Source organism: Hippichthys cyanospilos, chromosome 10 (genome assembly GCF_059441005.1).
Source record: "Hippichthys cyanospilos isolate Australia breed blue-spotted pipefish chromosome 10, RoL_Hcya_1.0, whole genome shotgun sequence".
In the NCBI taxonomy this organism is placed as follows: Eukaryota; Metazoa; Chordata; class Actinopteri; order Syngnathiformes; family Syngnathidae; genus Hippichthys; species Hippichthys cyanospilos.
The window spans coordinates 16,949,634-16,969,076 of record NC_142378.1 but is presented as its reverse complement, the minus strand read 5'-3'; the positions used below and the strand labels follow the sequence as shown (position 1 = coordinate 16,969,076).

Genomic DNA, 19,443 nt, shown 5'->3' with positions numbered 1-19,443 from the left:
CTTTGGGTGGGGGGGGGTGCTGCTGGCTGCTCTACTTCTCACTATGCTTGTAATATCAACAGAGGCCAGAGGCGGCGCCAAAAAAACAGATCAAGCACAAACGTATGAACTGTTAAACTAAATCATCTCCAAAACACCCACGCGGCCTGGTACCAGTTGATCCACGGACCGGTAACGGTCCGCGGACCGGGTCCAGTTGGGCCCCGGTTTACGAGATTATTCTGTTCCGGGGTTGGGATCGTAACACAAATTTGCCGTATGGTGGGCAATCCAAACCTATGTTAATTAGCTAATGAGTGTCAAACCCCAGGTAAAAACATCAAAATTGTATATACATATTAAAAATTGGTATCGAAATAGTATAGTAAGTGCTACTTATATATAATATACATGTATACAATTAAATAACATCATAAATAAAAAATATATGAAGGATTTATTTACCTTTGAGCAACGATCTTGTTATGGCCATATTCCCTAGTGAGGGTACCCTAGGCTAGGCTAGCTTAGCCTTCTTCTGATTATCCCCAGCTTCATTTTCGTATAAATCATCTTATTACTTCTCTCTTTAACATCACTAGCAATCTTGGGACCCATGGCTAACCCTTTCAAGTTTGAATTACAGTAAAATGCACTGTAAATACAATATTGAAAGCACTCTCACACAAGATAAAGTCTTTAGGCAGCCATCTTTGTGACCCTGTGCGCTGACCAATAGCAGACTAGCATCTTTGTGACCCTGTGATGCCAACCAATAGGAAACCAGTATCTTAGGGAGTCGTGACGCCGACCAATAGCAGACCAGCATTGTAGTGATGTAAGCAGTGACGCGTGGAGTGTCGTATGAGCGCATTGCCCCATTAGACACGCGTGTGTGTGTGTGTGTGTTATATATATATATATATATATATATATATATATATATATATATATATATATATATATATATATATATATATATATATATATATATATAAAATTTACATATACACATGTATATATATATATACCTTCTCCTGCAATATCTATAAAATTCTATTGTTCTAATGTGTTTTTTTTATCCTGCCGTCCACACCAGGTGGCCTATGACTCTCGGTCCCACCTAAGGGCCCCAGGCCTGTCATCCTCTCTGCCTGGATCATCTGGTGGCAAGCCGTGAGTTTGGGTTTTTGATCTCACATTAATTACAGTACTCCATTCAGTAGCAGTTTGGCAATCCCTCCCCCCAAAAAGAGACTTTGAGATGTTTAATGCCAATTCCTATTGAAATTTACTGTCAAAGTGGCAAAGAGAATTATGCAGCATGTATGGAAGAAAAACACACACACAACTTCGCTTTCCTGTAGGTTAATGGTACATAGTAGAACCTGCCATAGACAGACTAAAGAATAACATCAATGGCAGGTGTACTTAAATCCTTTAAGCAAAGGAAACACATGGTAAAGCAACAAATGTAAATAGTTTTCTTCACGATTGTATCATACTGCCCTCTGGTGGTCATCGGTCACACAACCAAAAGATGATTTGATAATAAAATAGTGAATATAAATCAATGTAGCACTATTTACTACATGACATGCATAAGTGCTTCATAATCATTCCAAATGATAGAGGACACTTGGTACTCGGCGCAAGCATCTCCCTCGCCTTTCTCGCGGTTCTCACTACATGTCAATAGCCTCTGACTTGCACCTGCCTCGCCATGGATCCTTCATTAGCAATGCCACAACGAGTGCATTGTGAAACAGCGTTCCATTACAATGGCCCGCCTACTCCCACAACATGTCACTGATTTGTTTGCACGTTGCCGCCGGCGCTCTAGATTCATATTTCTGGATTCATTCATCTTGCTACAAATACTCCTCCGATTAGTGTTTTGTTCTTCACCAGTTCCTCCTCTCTGTCTGTTGTGCTCAGCGCGTACTCGTTCCACGTGAGCGCAGACGGGCAGATGCAGCCGGTGCCCTTCCCTCCGGACGCCCTGCTGGGGCCGGGCATCCCCCGCCACGCCAGGCAGATCCACAGCCTGAGCCACGGCGAGGTGGTGTGCGCCGTCACCATCAGCACCTCCACGCGCCACGTCTACACGGGGGGCAAAGGCTGCGTCAAGGTCTGGGACATCAGCCAGCCGGGCAGCAAGAGTCCCATGGCGCAGCTCGACTGCCTGGTAAGTCCCCCGCCGCGTCTTTACAAAACCTCGCAAATTTAAGAAATGTAACGTAATGTAATGTAATGTACGATATTATTACTATTATATAGACTGAATATCCAATACAATAACACACTCTAATAATATGAATCATAAATACATGGATAATGAATACGTAGGTACATATTTTTCTTTGAAAGTACAATTTTTCCTGGAAAATATACAAAAGTATTTATACAAAAGCACGGTCAGTAAATCCAAGTGAGCATTCTCCTTTTGTATCATTTCAAAAACCTCTGCAACGAGCATAAACAACATTTCATTTTTGAGCACAGTTTTGACAAATATAATTCATATGAAATATGATCAATAAAAAAAATCACACATCTCCACTTTTGCCTCCTACAATCAGAACCGCGACAACTACATCCGCTCCTGTAAGATTCTACCCGACGGGCGCACGTTGATCGTGGGCGGCGAGGCCAGCACGCTGTCCATCTGGGACCTGGCCACGCCCACCCCTCGCATCAAAGCCGAGCTGACCTCGTCGGCGCCCGCCTGCTACGCGCTGGCCATCTCGCCCGACAACAAGGTGTGCTTCTCCTGCTGCAGCGACGGCAACATCGTCGTCTGGGACCTGCACAACCAGACGCTCGTCAGGTAAGCGCCCGGAGGCCCCCGCCCATCCCCCGCCCAGCCCCCGCGATCCCCCGCCTCTCGTATTGAGTCGGCTCGCTCTCGCGACCGCCGCAGGCAATTCCAGGGCCACACGGACGGCGCCAGCTGCATCGACATCTCCAACGACGGCACCAAGCTGTGGACGGGCGGCCTGGACAACACGGTGCGCTGCTGGGACCTGAGGGAGGGACGCCAGCTGCAGCAGCACGACTTCACCTCGCAGGTAGCCACGCCCCCACGTGTCACGCATCCTTGGGGCGCTCCTGTCAATTATGTCAGATGCCTGCGTGTCCCGCATTGATTTGCTCTGGGAGTAGTGATGGGACGAGACGATATTGGGTCTACCAGACGAGAAATAATCCATCCAGCCATCTATCCATTTTCTATAGCCGCTTATCCTCGCTAGGGTCGCTGGCGCCTATCCCAGCTGTCTCCGGGCAGTAGGCGGGGAAAACCCTCAACTGGTTGCCAGCCAATTGCAGGGCACGCACCCAAGGACAATTTACAGTCAACATTTTTTGCTCAAATACTGTTTTTAATCCCCATACGTTTTGGTCAAGACAAAGTGACATCAGAACATACATATGAGTCAGCCTGCTTTGTGCAAAAGTCATACATCATCACCAACGGCAACTGTCTGGTTGTCACCAGCAGAGTCATTTTTGTCTCTTTGCCTTTGAAAGGTAATCCGACTGCTCTCACCAGCACGAGAGCATTTGAGCGTTGCTAGCTAGCGGCTCGTTTATGCTAGAGGCTGCGTTCGACGCGGGTAACAGGCATCGTACAATAAAATCTTAACGCAATTAATTGCCGATTGTGTTGTTTGTATCGAGTCATGGCTTGTGACTTCCCACGACTAACCCGATTAATCCAAAAAAATCATTGATGATTTTTGGAATCTTTTATTCATTACAATTTGTTGTTATTTACAGTTTGGCGCTACAGCTAATGTTTATTTTAATAACAATTATTTTATCAATTATCAATCAGATGACAAAAAAGAATTTAATTCTCTCAGGAAATACCATCATTTCAAATTGACAGTGCGAAAATGCTTGCACGTTAAGTAATGATGTTTCAATTACTGGATTAGTCATATTGGAAATATGTGCAAAAATGCTGATCCATGCTGATTCATATATTCGCCGATGCATGTAAAAGCCCAGGTCAAAACATCAAAATTGCATATACATATGAAAAAAATGGTACCAAATAGTATAGTAAGTGCTATTTTGGATCATTTTGTCCAAAGTGCAGCAGATTAAAATAAAAATAATAGCAGAGTTATACAGTTACGAAGACCTACAAAGCTGTGTCAACAAACAGAAAGGAGCAAAGCGCGCACATGCGAAAACAAAAAGCGCGAAATGTGAGACGACGTCAGGAAACGAGGGATGAGGGTGAGACGGAGATAAGCTTGATGAAAGCGGGCCCTCGTGACACGAGGGGGAGAAGAGAAAGATAAGAGAAGAAGCTGCCGTTTGATGAATGGGAAAGTCAAAGGTCGTCTGCGCGCCGCGTCTTGCAGATCTTCTCGCTGGGTTACTGTCCGACGGGCGAGTGGCTGGCGGTGGGGATGGAGAGCAGCAACGTGGAAGTGCTGCACGTGTCCAAGCCCGACAAGTACCAGCTCCACCTGCACGAGAGCTGCGTGCTCTCCCTCAAGTTCGCCTACTGCGGTGAGCGCCTTATTGCTTCGAACCAAATCATCCTAGCGCCACGTCGGCTCTCAAGGACGTGAAAAGGACCATTCTCCTCAACAGTCTAATATCAACTTTGTGGATTAAAATCTTTTTTTTAACCTGGCAAATGTGAGTTTTGGGCCTCAGTGTCAACTTGTCAAGCATCAGCACGTTAGGGCCGAAGACATCACTTTCAATTAGAATTAGAAATCCAAACCCTAACTAGCGTAATAAAAACAAATTGAAGTCCCGACCCTAGTTTGAAACCGCAATTTGAAACGCTAACTCAAAGCCTGACCTGTTTAAAAGCAAATTTGAAGCATTGTCCATAATTCACCCCCCCTCCCCCCCATCCAAAAAATGCAGTCTAGTTCTAAATGCTAACCCTGGTTTGAAACCCCAGAATGTTTTGTAAAAACTTTTTTTAAACCCAAACTAGAGTTTAAAACCCCAATTTTAAACAGTAACTAGTTTGAAACTCAGATATTTGAGGCCCTGACCACAGTTGAAAACCCTACTTTGAAAATCCCTAATCCAAGGGTGTCAAACTCATTTTAATCATGTATTTCTTGCTGGACGGTCGTGATGTCAAATAAATCTTAAGTATGATGGCCACACATAATCCTTCTTTGAAACCCAAACTCTTGTTCCAAACCACTTTGAAACCACAACCGTAGTTTAAACTCTACCGTGAAATCCGAACCAGTATGAAATCCTACCTGAAAACTCAAATCCTAATCATACACTAAAACCTTCGCTAGTTTGAAACCCCAACCCTAGTTTGCAACCTTCATTTTGAACATTTTCGTCGATTTTAGTTCCAAATAATTGCAGTGCGGGTTTTCAAAGATGGTGAGGATTTCAAAAAGGGGCTTTTAAGTTGCTTTTCTCGTTTGCTTTCAGGCAAGTGGTTCGTAAGCACGGGCAAAGACAACCTGCTGAATGCTTGGAGGACTCCGTACGGAGCCAGCATCTTCCAGGTGACTTTCCTTCTTCACTTCCTGCACGCTTGGATGTCCTTCAAACTTTTCACTTTGGCTGTTGTTGTTGTTTTGTTTTTTTTTTTCCTCCCTGTCTGCGTCACGGCGAGAACTTTATTGATTTCCGGCTGAAATCTTAGGCAAAGGTCGCACTGGGCCCCAAAGTCAGAGGCTTGTAGCAGACCTTGTAGTCACCGCGTCACATAGCTAACAGCTATCGACGTCAGCCAGATAATTAGCTTCCAGAGTGCGCGCGAGCGTGTGTGTGATGAGTCAGCGTGCCTCTCGTGCAAATGCGGCTCGTGATGTGCCGTTTCTCTCGCCCCGGTCCAGTCCAAGGAGTCGTCTTCCGTGCTGAGCTGCGACGTGTCCCCGGACGACAAGTACATCGTGACGGGCTCGGGGGACAAGAAGGCCACCGTGTACGAAGTGGTCTACTGAGAGAGCGGACATTCTGGTTGCCTTGACAACCGCTGGCGCAACCCCCCCCCCACCCCCCTCCCCTCCCCCTCCCACACCGGAACTGGCAGTGGAGCCCACAGATGCTGTAAGTCAGGGAAGTACATTACTCACAAAAACAGAAGGGCAAAATGAACCTAAAACGCACTTTGACCTTTAAACCTCTCTATAACTGTACCGATTTTCAGCGTCCGGGGGTGTGAAATTTGGGGAAAAGACATACATTTTTCAGATTTTTGGGTGACTCGGTGAAACAGTGGTTAGCACGTCCGCCTCACAGGTCAGGGACCCGAGTTCAAAGCCACCTCGCTTCGGCCTTCCTCTGTGGGGTTTGCGTGTTCTCCCCAAGCCTGTGGGTTCTCTCCGGGCACGTCCCACACTCCAAAAACATGAATGGCAAGTGTATTGGACGTACTAAATTGTCCTTAGAATGGTTGGTGGTCTCTGTGTGCCCTGCGATTGGCTGGCAACAAATTGAAGGTGCCCCCCGCCTATTGCGCCAAGTCAGCTGGGATAGGCACCAGCAATCCTGCGACCCTTGTGAGGATCAAAAGCTCTAGAAAATGGATGGTGATAAAATGCATGAGAAAAGCCAAACCCTAAAAATGGCCTCAGAAATGGGGTGAGCCCCCCCCCCCTCAAAATAAAACAACATCATACTACAGCACGGAATGATTACATTTAATTTAAGCTTTAAGGTAACGGTTTATCGTGAAATTTCTTTTTTCCCGAAAGCCCTGCATCACATTTTCTGTCACATACACGAGCGCGTGTATATGTGTGCAGGCGAGTGTGTGAGAAGAATGTAAATGAAAAGGCGGCGGCTGCCTAATGAGGGCTGTTTCCTGATTAAGCGCTCAGCAGAGGAGGGGAAGCGACCCCCCCAAAGACCACTGATAGAGTGCACTGTCGATTCATTAGGCGCACACACATACACAGGAGACCGTAATGAGGCCCACGCCGCCTCACGCTCCGGCGTCACGTGCTGGGGGAAGCTTCCACGTCACCTTGGTGTTAGTGAAGGGGGGGTTGGAGTCCCCCCCCCTTTTCCAGACACAGCCAATTAAACGGCCTTCTTGCTTATTATCTCTTATTTCCTTCTGACGACATCTAATGAGCTCCACTGTGTTCTTCTGACAGCTAACAGAGGGCTCTACTAGTGCCCCCCCCCCAACTCACCGCCTTCCTCCCACGTCTCCTTTCAAATGTTACGCAACTTGTACCCATTTTGCATTCATATCATTGACAGTTTTGTACTTTGCAGGCTTTTCTGTCCACTGCCCTCTTTGATTGCCTGCGTTTGCCTGTCGCAGACGTGTCAAAACTAAATATAACTTTTTTGTATGCCCCCCCCCGCAATGGTGACAGGCAACATCAACCTTAACGTGGTTTCCAGTGCGCTTCGTCTTTTTCATTTTGCGTTTCATTACTCGTAAATACTAGTCATAGCATTGACATGACTAAAATCATTGAGTGCAATTGCAACATGCATTTAGCTAACAAGTTTATGCCCGCATGACAAAATGCATCGTCCCTCCAGATTAGTTGCAGGTATGGCCACTTTAGAGTGCCTGGTTGTTACAGGGCGGAAAAGCCCCGGGGGTTTCATAGGAGAAAAATATTGCCACTTTTTTTTTTTGGATTATTATCATTCATAGGATGACAGGAGCAATCACATGGGAATGCAGGTCTGTTGCACTGGTCATGTTTTGTTTGTTTTTAATACGTTTGTAATTCAGTTCAACAAATGGCACTGGAGTTGGACATGTGATGTTGATGCTTTAGCCTGTTTGCCTTTCAGCTACAGTTAAGTCTTTCCTTATTTCACACAATGCTCTATGTATGTACAGTATATCCATGTATTATTACCATGCATTTTTTTCATGACATTCTACAAGCTCATGTACAGTTTGGTTTTCTTGAAAAAGGCTGTGTCCCACTGTTGTGCCCCCCCCACCCCCACCCAACATACTGTATAAAGAAACTGATGCTAATACTGTGTGTGCAAAATAAACCTAACACATGTTCATCCTTTTTTCACTTTTTCTAAATGTGTTCTCTTACTCATGCGCCGCATGAAAAACCTGACCACCCAAGTCACTATCTTTTGAACCGCTCTGGGAAATGTGGGCTTTTTGATGTTTTTGTCGAGTGATATCAAAGGAAATATAGAAATATATATATATATATATATATATATATATATATATATATATATATATATATATATATATATATATATATTATATATATATATATATAATATATATATATATATATATATATATATATATATATATTATATATATATATATATATATATATATATATATATATATAGAGAGAGAGAGAGAGAGAGAGAGAGAGAGCGAGGGCTGATGCCACTTAACATTTTATATTTCTATATGACGCTTTCAAGGTCAGCCCAAGTTGCGTACAATAAGGCCGGGCTAGTGAAAAGTCCTCGGACATCCAGGGGTTAACCACATTACTACAGAAAGTCAAGTCCCACACTTGCCTTTAGAGAGCTTTATTTACATCCGTTTAGAAGCCAGCAAACAAGTAGCCTTGAGCAGCAAACCTTTTGTTGACATGTTTTCTTAAAAACGACAACAACAAAAAAAAAAAAACACACAGGAAACAGCAACGGTTGACAAGTGTTTTTTTGGAGACAGTACGGGTAGGTACACCTGCAGCCCAAACCAAAATATTAAGTACAGGCAAGTCTCAAACAGGCTGAGCTCCATATGCGCGTTCCCACGTCGCTTTTCGTCCCGTCTCCACATGGTCCGCAGTTAAAAAAAAAAAAAAAGATGTCGCTAATATCTTGTCCACTCTTGTCCACTACAGAGGTTTTGTTTTGTTAGGGAAAAGAAAAAAAAATGAATCTTTGGAGACACTTGCTCAGGTATCCACTAATTGGCTTCCTCTGAGCGGTAAAAAATGGGTATAGTCTATTTCTGGTCATTCTTCAGCAAAAACAAAAAAAAAAAGTAGTCTGTCTGTTTTCCGCTGCGTGTGGTCAGAGGCGCACGACGGCTCAGCTCAGTAGATGACTTCGTAAACGGTGGCCTTCTTGTCCCCCGAGCCCGTCACGATGAACTGGTCGTCGGGGGAGATGTCGCAGCTCAGCACTGACGACGACTCCTTGGACTGCACACACGCGGGGAGGGGGGGTCAGTTTGGAAATTTGCCCACCAAACACTTGAAGGCGAAGTTGCGGGAGGGAGACTGACCTGGAATATGCTGGAGCCGTAAGGTGTCCGCCATGCGTTCAGCAGGTTATCTTTGCCTGTGCTCACAAACCATTTACCTGCAGGGGGCGCACACGAGCACATCAGAGTCCAAATCAAGGAGGGTGATTGTGACTTAAAAAGTGAGTTACTCTTTTTCTGAAAAGAAATGTTACATTTAAATGTTACAAAAACAGGGATTTATAAGATGTTGGAAAGGCCACATATAATGAAGCATTGACGAAAAAAAAAACGGATTAAATGTGGTGAGGCTTTAATTAAAGACCCTGCAGGGATGTCCACACATGTTTTTGAGTCTTATGTCCTTCAACATAAATGATCAGCAAGCTCCACGATAACAGTCCTGATCATTTGAATTAGGTGGGCTGGGAGAAAAAAAAAACTATCAAAAAGGACGGAAGCAGTTTATACTTTGTTTTTTGTCTTACACATTTAAAATAAAAAAGTAGGCATTTATATATAATTATTGATCATTCAAGTGGGATCATAATACCAATGTCAAGTGGTAGCGGTGCTAGATATTTTTTTTTTCTTTCAACTGTGTGTACATAAGAATTTTTGTGTATTGCATATTGATGGTCACTGAAATACTTTAAGTTGTATATATCATTTGCCATTTCTACAAGAGACAGACTGTCACATTCCTCGAGCAACTTTTCTCTCTTAATTGTCTTCATCCTCGGTTTTTGCCGCAAGGCGTTGGCGCCAAGCAGCCCGAGTCGGCCTGGAGTCTTCGAGTTTAACGATTAGGCCCGCGCTGGGCTTTCAAGTAAGGCGCGCGCTCACCGCAGTAGGCGAACTTGAGGGAGAGCACGCAGCTCTCGTGCAGGTGCAGCTGGTACTTGTCGGGCTTGGACACGTGCAGCACTTCCACGTTGCTGCTCTCCATGCCCACCGCCAGCCACTCGCCCGTCGGACAGTATCCCAGCGAGAAGATCTGCCGTTTTCACGTGGGGGCCATTTGAAAGGAGCCCGAGGGGCCCGCCCAGCGACGAGCGAGGCGCTCGGCTACCTGCGAGGTGAAGTCGTGCTGCTGCAGCTGGCGTCCCTCCCTCAGGTCCCAGCAGCGCACCGTGTTGTCCAGGCCGCCCGTCCACAGCTTGGTGCCGTCGTTGGAGATGTCGATGCAGCTGGCGCCGTCCGTGTGGCCCTGGAATTGCCTGCGGCGGCCGCGAGCCGACTCAATACGAGAGGCGGGGGCTGGGCGGGGGCTGGGCGGGGGCCTCCGGGCGCTTACCTGACGAGCGTCTGGTTGTGCAGGTCCCAGACGACGATGTTGCCGTCGCTGCAGCAGGAGAAGCACACCTTGTTGTCGGGCGAGATGGCCAGCGCGTAGCAGGCGGGCGCCGACGAGGTCAGCTCGGCTTTGATGCGAGGGGTGGGCGTGGCCAGGTCCCAGATGGACAGCGTGCTGGCCTCGCCGCCCACGATCAACGTGCGCCCGTCCGACAGTAGCTTGCACGAGCGGATGTAGTTATCGCGGTTCTGATGGGATGAGGCATCGAGATATTATTCAACTGGTTTTACACATTGTTAAATATGCAGTCATATATCCATGTATGAAAAACTATTGATATTCATATTTAGACGTTAACATTATATGCAACTCGTGTAAAAGATAAGGCAGGACAATGTATTTGATATACCGTCCACAGTATATTGCTCTAAAAATTCAATTTGTGTATGCTCAATGGAAATATTAAAAATAAATAAACAACTTTAAGGTCGAGTTGTATATTTTATGAAGTTTCAAAAGTCCACAGCAAGCACTACCTTAGGAAAATAAAGAAATACTGACCCGGTGTTAACTAAACACTAGAGACTAAAGTCCTTTAGCAGGGGGGGAAATCATCTGAGATTTGAACACCTTAACGTCGAAGAAAATTTCACATCCCAACAGATGAAATTGCAAAACGGCGAAAATGCTTCATTGGCCTCAATCCAAAACAACTTTCCCATTAAGTAGACAATTCATTTCCTGAGAAATCATGTGGCAAACTTTGCTTATTTCAATGTTGCTAGCTGTGTGTGAGTGTGCATGTTTTTGTCAAATTTGAGTATATTTTTGTCACGGATAAGCCGCACAGGACTATAAACCGCAGGTAAGATATTTACCCAAAAAGATGGTACATGGAAGTTTATCATTTTTTGTTGTTATTTAATTTTTTTTGTAATTGTCTGCCAACAGCAACATCCTCTCTTTAACGGTCTGAACATGCCTGCATGTTTAGGCCCAATTTATTTATAGAAAACGGATGGATGGATATGTTCAACACTTCAAACTTCTTTTTTTAACTCCCATTGTTTGATTGACTATTTTAGTGAACATAAAAACACATTGCACATAATTCATATATACAATCATAAATACATAAATGAAATCATATATACTGTGTACTGTATATAAAATGTACACGTCACAAGTTTACCCAAAATGTTATACATTCTCTTATTCAATTTACACATGTATTTTTTAATAATATAATAATAGAATTTCAGCGTCATTTAAAATTAAAATATGTATTTATGTATTCATTGTGTATGTATTTATTATTCTTATTATTAGGGCGTGTTATTGTATTAGATATTCAATCTAAATAACAATATAATAATATTATCATACGTTACATCAGGGGTCACCAACCTTTTTGAAACGGAAAGCAGCTACTTTGGAAAATACCTTGATGATGTTATTGATTTCTCACAACAATTAAGAACCAGCTGCAGTAAATAATTCAATCAATTGTAATATGTAAAGTATACGTCATATATGCATAATAATTTGTCAAATTCCTAGAAAATCACAATGTTTTGTGACTTTTTGTGACTATTTGCAGGTCTGCTGGCTACCCATGTGATACTCGGGGGCTACCCAGCGCCCGCGGGCACCACGTCAGTGAGCCCTGCATTATACTGTTTCCGTTACTCTAGGTTACATTTCTTAAATTTGCGAGGTTTTGTAAAGACGCGGCGGGGGACTTACCAGGCAGTCGAGCTGCGCCATGGGACTCTTGCTGCCCGGCTGGCTGATGTCCCAGACCTTGACGCAGCCTTTGCCCCCCGTGTAGACGTGGCGCGTGGAGGTGCTGATGGTGACGGCGCACACCACCTCGCCGTGGCTCAGGCTGTGGATCTGCCTGGCGTGGCGGGGGATGCCCGGCCCCAGCAGGGCGTCCGGAGGGAAGGGCACCGGCTGCATCTGCCCGTCTGCGCTCACGTGGAACGAGTACGCGCTGTGCACAACAGACAGCCAGGAGAGGGCAAACAAATAAAAATGAGGTTTGCGGTTGTGTTTAAAAAAAAAAAAAAAAAAATGCAATCATTCAGAGGCTTAAAACTCACGGTTTTCCAGAGGCGGCTGACTGCAGGCTAGCGGGCAAGCCTGGCACTCTCATGTGAGGGTGTGGAGACTCATACCCCACCTGTGGAAAAAAACTGCCTTTAACAAAAGAGACTTTAAAAAGTGGGGCTTTTTTTTTTTTTTTTAATGGCGCAATCTTGGTGCCAAAGGCGTATTGATGTTGAGGTAAGGTGTGGAGGATGAAAATGCAACTTGATCCCAATGTATTTCAGTTACGTGAAAAAATAGATAAACTTCTTTACACTGCCCCCCCTGCAAATGGTTGCAAGCAGACACTGCTACGCAACTAACTTTTTACATTCGTTCTGCGGATGCTCACCACTGGGGAGCGTCCGTAACCTGCTGCCGCCGCCGCCGCCGCAGCGGCAGCCGCCGCCGCCGCTCCGTTCATCTGCGGGGAGACCAAGTGGAGGCCGGCGCCATAGGCCGCTGCCCCTGGCAGGTCCCCGTTGACCCCGGGTGGGGGTAGGCCGAAAGCCCCCGGCGGATACGCTCCCTGCACGACCAAGGGGTTCCTCAGACCCAACGCTGCAGGAAAGAGCATGATTCAATGATGCTGCTCCAGTACTGAGAAACATGATAGCGCTGGAACACAAGTGCCCCCTGTTGGACATTCCACTGTACTTCCTTGCAGGGCAGCTGACAGCAATGTGTGTGTGCACGTCTGTTCAAAAAGTGCTGACAGGGGGTGACAGGAAAAAAGAGCCGCGAACACCATCGATGGGCGCTCATTATGAAGCAGTCAATCAAATCTCCTAATCTTCCCATTTATTCCATCTTGGCTCACACTTGCCTATTAAAAGGGTCCAGTTGGCAGTTGGCTTGCAGGAGGGAGAAAGAGAGAGAAGCCTGCCACCCATACTAATAACTGCGGTTGATGGATTCACACAACATCTAACGTCCATGCTGGCAAACAGCCAATTATACAAGGCGGGCCATAAGCAAGCAATAATAAAATAACTGTTGAATAAGGGCAAATCATTTGAGCGGCAGCGGACTAACAGAAGGCAGAAAAGTAGTGACGAGAAAAAAAAATGGCTATGTCAGATGAAAAGCTTTTCTCACCAAGCGGGTCGACACCAGGCTTGCCAGGGATGGGTCTGAACTGTGGCGGTCCACTAGGTCCAGGGGTGTTGGACTCTTGCGACATCGGGGTGCCTGGCTTCATACCTGGAGTGCTGGATTTCTCTCTCTGCACAGGACCAGTCATAGATTAAGGTGGGAGTCATTTAGGACATCAATTATTTGCTGAAAAACACAACAGTTCCCTATAGGATTTTTTGAGAAGTGATCTGTGGACAGGAGACAAAAGTTGAATGTTTTAAAGTGTGCAATTCATTATATCTAGCATAAAAATACACACAACATTTTGTTAAAAAGAACATGCTAACAATCAAACATGGTTGTCTGGGGCTGCTTTGCTCCTTCAGGACCTGGCTGATTTGCTGTGTTTGGAATGGCTAAAATGAAATACAGATTTACATCAAATAGAGGCGCCTTAATGTGCAGTTCATGAGAAAAAAAATGTTGCAGTATGACAAAGATAAAACAATTTTGTGAAGAGGGGCGAAATTCTCCCACAGCCATGGATACACCATCACAAGTTTAATTAGGTTGATTTTAGGTCAAAGCTTTTTCCACCTAACAGTGATGGACCCTGAGGGCCAGCGAGGCCTTCTCTGCTGGCCTAAACATACAGTAAAAAAAATAAATAAATAAATAATATCGAATTATTTAAGTGTTGTCAGGTTCCATGAAATCTGCCGAAGCTTTCAGAATGAAAAGGAGGCCCTGCCCGCGCCAAGTGAAAGGACACATCCGTCCAGTTTACAGCGCTCCGACCAATCATCTCGCGACAACACGTACGTGACCTGTGATTGGATAAGCTCTCCCAGGAGTCAGACTGTAATTTTGCCGCAAAACGCTGCGAGTTTGCACCAAAAGATTTGTTTGCTGCAGACACACTTTTTGTTTTTTAAATCCACAATGGCAGAAGCTCTTTATGACGAACCATCAAAGAAAAATCGGATATGGTGAGCAGAGGTCGGCCAACCCCCGTGCTAGCTAGTCTCTCCAGCGGGAAAAATGTTTTAGCAGTCATTTTCACTAACGCAACTTTGAACGTTAGCCATGGCGGAGAGTTTATGAGAAAAGCTTCGAAATATATTGACGGGAATTTTGGAGCCATACTGTCAATTTCAATTGTTTCACAAGGCATCAACGAGACACCGAATATCGACTTGTCACTTAAAAGCTATGGTACTTTCAAAAACGCACACCTGTTAAACGCTCATTTTCTGCCCTGGAGCTTCTAAAAACACGACGCGGCTTTAGCATTAGCCTCAATGCCATGTCCATAGAAAAAGATGTAGATAAATCTATTGAAGTCTTCCTGAGGATACGAAGAAGGATTATTTTCAAATGTCGAGGCACTGTGCAGATCTAGATTGGTGAGAGCATACATTTGATTTGTGTATTCAATAGTTTTTTTCATGTTTAGTAGTTATTAAGATAAAGGTAACAAATTAAATGCCAAATATACTCAAAATCTATGATTTTTGAATGCTCTGGAAATGAAATGCTGCTTGATTATTCAGTATTAAGGGTGATGTGAAGTCTTATTATTATGAGGCATTTTCACTTAGGTCGAAAAAATGTGATGTAACTGAAGGTCCAGGCTTGAAACACAGCCCACCACTGCCTCCAAATATACCTATATAAAATAAATAAATAAAAAGACTTATAAAAAGACTTATATGCTGCCTTCATCACACTACGTATGTTCAAAACCCAAAAATTGTACGTGTGCCTGAATCAAAATCCTGATAAAATAGGTAATTTGATAGCCAATATATTATTATTATTATTATTTTTTTTTTTAATGGGATACCTGCGTCGGCTCCTTGCCACGCGACGGTGACGCAGCACTGCTGGAGGACGCCAGCGAGGTGGGGCTGGCCTGCGGGGGAACTTCCTTGCGGGAGGGTGGCATCTTGTCCAGGCCGTTCTCCCTGGACGAGTACGACTGCACGCTGCGGGGCGACGACGGGTCCTGCTTCGTCAGACAGCAGAGATATTTAGCACATTGATGGCCAGATTACGACGTCAATGTCAAAAGAAACATGACATAAATCATCTTTTTTTTTTTTTTTTTTCCCTGTGCAGCTATTGTGACTATGCAACAAGAATAAAGGTAGGGGGTAATGGCAGCAACACAAAGACGCCTTCAAATACCACAAATTTAACGCATGACTTATACAAACCTCATCAACCACCAAGTTATCATCACTTTTATCTGCATCGCTGCCCTGTGAAAACAAGAAGAAATGTGTTACAATATGTTCAATTACAAATAATCTCCATATTTTATACAAGTTCTTCAGTATCACCACCAAAGATGGAGCCACAAAAACCTCCGTTGTTCAAAATGAATGAATAAATGTTCTACTTGTAGTAAATTGTTTTTTGTATACATTGTACATATATGTATATATTCTCCTCCTCCTGAAGTCATATTCTTGTTGTCGAATATTAACTGGTTAAGATGTGCTTAATTACAAAGCCGCCATAACCCTTTCACTCCCGTTGCGCCCCACAGCTTTTCAAAATAAATGGCAGTAGGTATAGGAATGGTAGCAATAAGATGAAGGCATCCCAGCGGATCATTACACACCTATCTACAGATGTTAGTGGCATTTAGCAACATTTCCATACACAATAATTCAGTGCTGGACACACTGTCAACAAGGTAGCTTGCCAAAAAACAATGTTGCTAGTGAGTGTTGCTATAGATTACACTGATTACTGTGTATTGTAGGCGTTTGGTGATCGTTTTCACTTCTCTGGCGTGTTTATATTATTGTATTTTTCGGACTATAAAACGCAACTTTTTTCTCATAATTTGAGCCCAGCAGCTTATAGTCCAGTACGTCTTACGTGTGCGATTTTTTTTGTTTTTGCTAGCCACCAGGAGGCAGTCCGCCATCAAAACAAATGTTCTATCCGTCATTTTGTGGAGCATCTATGAAATAGAGCTGAAAAGATGTTAATCATTGGCTGTACTCATATATGTTTAAAAATATAGTATTAAAATGTGTAAATTGATAAATAATAGTATTTTTGAATTATGTGCAGTATGTTTATATGTTGACACTGATGCTCTAAGTGAGCAAACGTTTTGAATTTGAACAAAAAAGCTATAACACTTCCATATACCATTTTTCTGCAGAAATATCTTATGTCATTAACGGCGGCTAATAGTCTGGTGTGGCTTATCCATGACCAAAATTTATTTATTTTTTGCTCAATTTTTGATCGACTTATATAGTGGTGCGCCTTATATTCCTAAAAATGCGGTATTATTATAAGTATTTTTATTATAAATGAATTACCGATGGGACAAAAAAATCCCAGGGCCTCGAACCTAATCTATGGAAGTGGGAGTTTTCCAATTTTCCAAGTGTTCTGGACTTATCAACAAGTAATATACGGCGCGCCATATTTTTTTTTTCTGGAAAAAAAAATCTGTAGTGAAAGAGTAAAATCAAACGCCACAAAGTCGGAAGTCTAGTTGAACGGTGTGTGCGCCAGCTCACATAGTCAGTCATGAACTCCTTCTCATCAGCTTTCCTTTTTTTGCCGTTGCTGAGGTAGTCTGCCGGGCGACCTTTGTCCCCATTGGACAGAGAGCTCTGCAGGAGGGACGGAAGGAAAGAGCGCAGCGCGGGTGGCAGAAGAGAGGAAGTTAAGAGGGTGGCTGAGGTGAGAGTGACCTCAATGAATCATCTAAGACTCATCAACTGCACACACACACACAAAATAATGAACCCACAAATATATCACCCGCCATCACTTACTCATTAATCTTTTCTTTTTCCACGTTTTTTCAACTCTGAGCCGACCAAACAATGTTTAAAAGCCTTAAATAACAATACTTTACACAACAGTGTATTTCAAAGAGGACATACAGTATTATTGAAAATGTACGTTAAATGACTTGTATACAAATAATTGAGTGTCGGCTCAACAGTGTGAAACGAAACAATCAAGTCAATTTAGCCAAAAAATGACACCATAACTGACTGAGCTCTTCACCTGTGACGGAAAGTTATATGGAGCCTTGGTGAACATCCAAAGCCACTTTCAAGTGATGCAGAAATCACGCTTCATGATGTAGAAATCAGTATGTGGAGTCACATGACAACTTTCTTTGGTAAAAACTATATAACCAAAACTTATAGTCAAATACCGGTATATAAATCTATGAAATACTGTGTACTCACTGGTCCTGCTTCCCGGTCTGTTCCCAGGCAGGGGTGGTGATGCGTCATGTCGTGGGTCACCAAACACAGACACAAAAAATATTTACTTAATAATCTTAAATGCTTTTGGGCAAGATGTTGACAACCGGTAAAGTCTTCACTCGTCATATTTAGCCATCAAACATTTGACCTTGCCGAAATAAGCCACATTTGCCTTCGATGGAGAGATACCAAACTTTGCCACCATCTTACACTTTTTTGCGGTTTTCTATCACACCTCTGCATGGTTTGCAAGGTTCTGATTTATAACCATTTGGATTCAATCTTGAGACGTTTAGAAAGGACCCTGGAAAATGGACAAAATGGCCTCCTCCTATATATATATATATATATATATATATATATATATATATATATATATATATATATATATATATATTATACTGTATATATATATATATATATATATATATATATATATTTAAAAATAAATGTGTCAAGCTCTCAAATGTTCCCTCTTGATGGTGTTGATGAACATCAGTATTACTGAAGCTAATAAGTGCCCCATGGTGAGCAGAGTGCACACACCAGGGGCAGCACAAGGAGGACTTTACAATTCCGGCAAAAAACGCTGTGAAAAATGTTTAATCCTTTACATTACATTTAAATTTCTCACTACTGTGCACATTCATAAGGACACCACAGTGTCATTTATCTTGTTAGAAAACATGTCGCAGCATTGGCACGCTATTTCGATTCATTTAAACAGTGCTTTTCAACACAAACTGTTGAGGTGGCACTTTACGGTTGCGCTGGAATTATGCATTCCTTTACCTCGGTGATGCTCGGCGGCTGCGGCGGCGGCGGCGGCGGCCTCCAGGTGGGCCCTCTCATCTTTGGCGGCCAACTGAGCCCCCAGAGCCCCAGACAGGGCAAGCAACCCCGAGCCCCCGCCCAGCGCCAGGCCCGGGTGGGGCAGCCCGGACGGGTGCGGGCCCACCGGCAGACCCTGCGCATGCTGGGAGAGGTGCTGTGCCTGAAGCTGCTGCTGCAAGGGGGAGGGGGAGAAAAGCATGGGTGACTTTTAAGCGCTTAGAGGGCGAGGTAGTCCAGAGCAGGAAAGCAGGAAGTGCAGAAGGAGAAATGCAAAAGTCAGGGCAGTGGGCCTAACGGGGTATTATGTTTGCACGTGAAACAACAACGGGACAATTTCAGATCCAACCAAAGAAAACTTAAAGAGCCAATTCATGTGCAGTGGGACTAAAAGGACGCCTCATTCGTCATTTTGAAAAAGGAGGAGGGGGGGGGGGAAAAGGAGGGAAAAATAAACAGGAGGATAAGGTACACACGCTATGAGGCAGAGGGGGGAGCCCACGTACCCCTATGGAAGCATTTAACTCCCCCATGGTCACCTGTTTGGCGCGCTCCATAGCTTGGACCACCTGTTGTTGGTGCTGCAGGGCGGGGGGAAGAAAAAGCCAGAGGTCACTCAAAGGACAAGCTGTGCTCCCTCTCATTAATATGAATTGTGTGCAAAGTGGATTGATGAACATGAAAACCTATTCGGCATGTATGAATGAATGTGACCAGTTGGCCATCGAGGGAAATGAGTGTGCTCC

The 19,443-nt window shown here is 44.1% G+C and overlaps 2 protein-coding genes across 8 annotated transcripts in view; one reads left to right on the top strand and one right to left on the bottom strand.

Annotated features, from left to right (window-relative positions):
- tle2b (TLE family member 2, transcriptional corepressor b) overlaps positions 1–7,977 on the top strand; it is an 84,169-nt gene extending 76,192 nt beyond the window's left edge. For all 5 annotated transcript variants that reach the window (XM_088425236.1, XM_088425234.1, XM_088425235.1 and 2 more), the window contains 7 exons: positions 1,079–1,155; positions 1,918–2,167; positions 2,562–2,809; positions 2,903–3,050; positions 4,356–4,506; positions 5,413–5,489; positions 5,823–7,977. In XM_088425236.1, the coding sequence (XP_088281362.1) occupies positions 1,079–1,155; positions 1,918–2,167; positions 2,562–2,809; positions 2,903–3,050; positions 4,356–4,506; positions 5,413–5,489; positions 5,823–5,930 (1,059 nt within the window). In that variant the 3' untranslated portion in view covers positions 5,931–7,977. The remainder of the gene's footprint in view (positions 1–1,078; positions 1,156–1,917; positions 2,168–2,561; positions 2,810–2,902; positions 3,051–4,355; positions 4,507–5,412; positions 5,490–5,822) is intronic.
- A 485-nt stretch (positions 7,978–8,462) lies between these two features.
- tle2a (TLE family member 2, transcriptional corepressor a) overlaps positions 8,463–19,443 on the bottom strand; it is a 51,064-nt gene continuing 40,083 nt past the window's right edge. Inside the window, exons 6-20 of one of the 3 annotated variants that reach the window (XM_088426101.1) lie at positions 19,204–19,278; positions 18,659–18,872; positions 17,846–17,862; positions 17,159–17,254; positions 15,827–15,871; positions 15,454–15,615; positions 13,629–13,755; positions 12,883–13,091; positions 12,545–12,624; positions 12,186–12,435; positions 10,440–10,687; positions 10,215–10,362; positions 9,989–10,139; positions 9,185–9,261; positions 8,463–9,101 (exon numbers count right to left, since the gene is read on the bottom strand). In XM_088426101.1, coding sequence (XP_088282227.1) covers positions 8,994–9,101; positions 9,185–9,261; positions 9,989–10,139; positions 10,215–10,362; positions 10,440–10,687; positions 12,186–12,435; positions 12,545–12,624; positions 12,883–13,091; positions 13,629–13,755; positions 15,454–15,615; positions 15,827–15,871; positions 17,159–17,254; positions 17,846–17,862; positions 18,659–18,872; positions 19,204–19,278 — 2,007 coding nt within the window. In that variant the 3' untranslated portion in view covers positions 8,463–8,993. Of the gene's footprint in view, positions 9,102–9,184; positions 9,262–9,988; positions 10,140–10,214; positions 10,363–10,439; positions 10,688–12,185; positions 12,436–12,544; positions 12,625–12,882; positions 13,092–13,628; positions 13,756–15,453; positions 15,619–15,826; positions 15,872–17,158; positions 17,255–17,845; positions 17,863–18,658; positions 18,873–19,203; positions 19,279–19,443 lie in introns of all 3 variants that reach the window. The other 2 variants (XM_088426102.1, XM_088426100.1) reach the window with 2 other exon arrangements.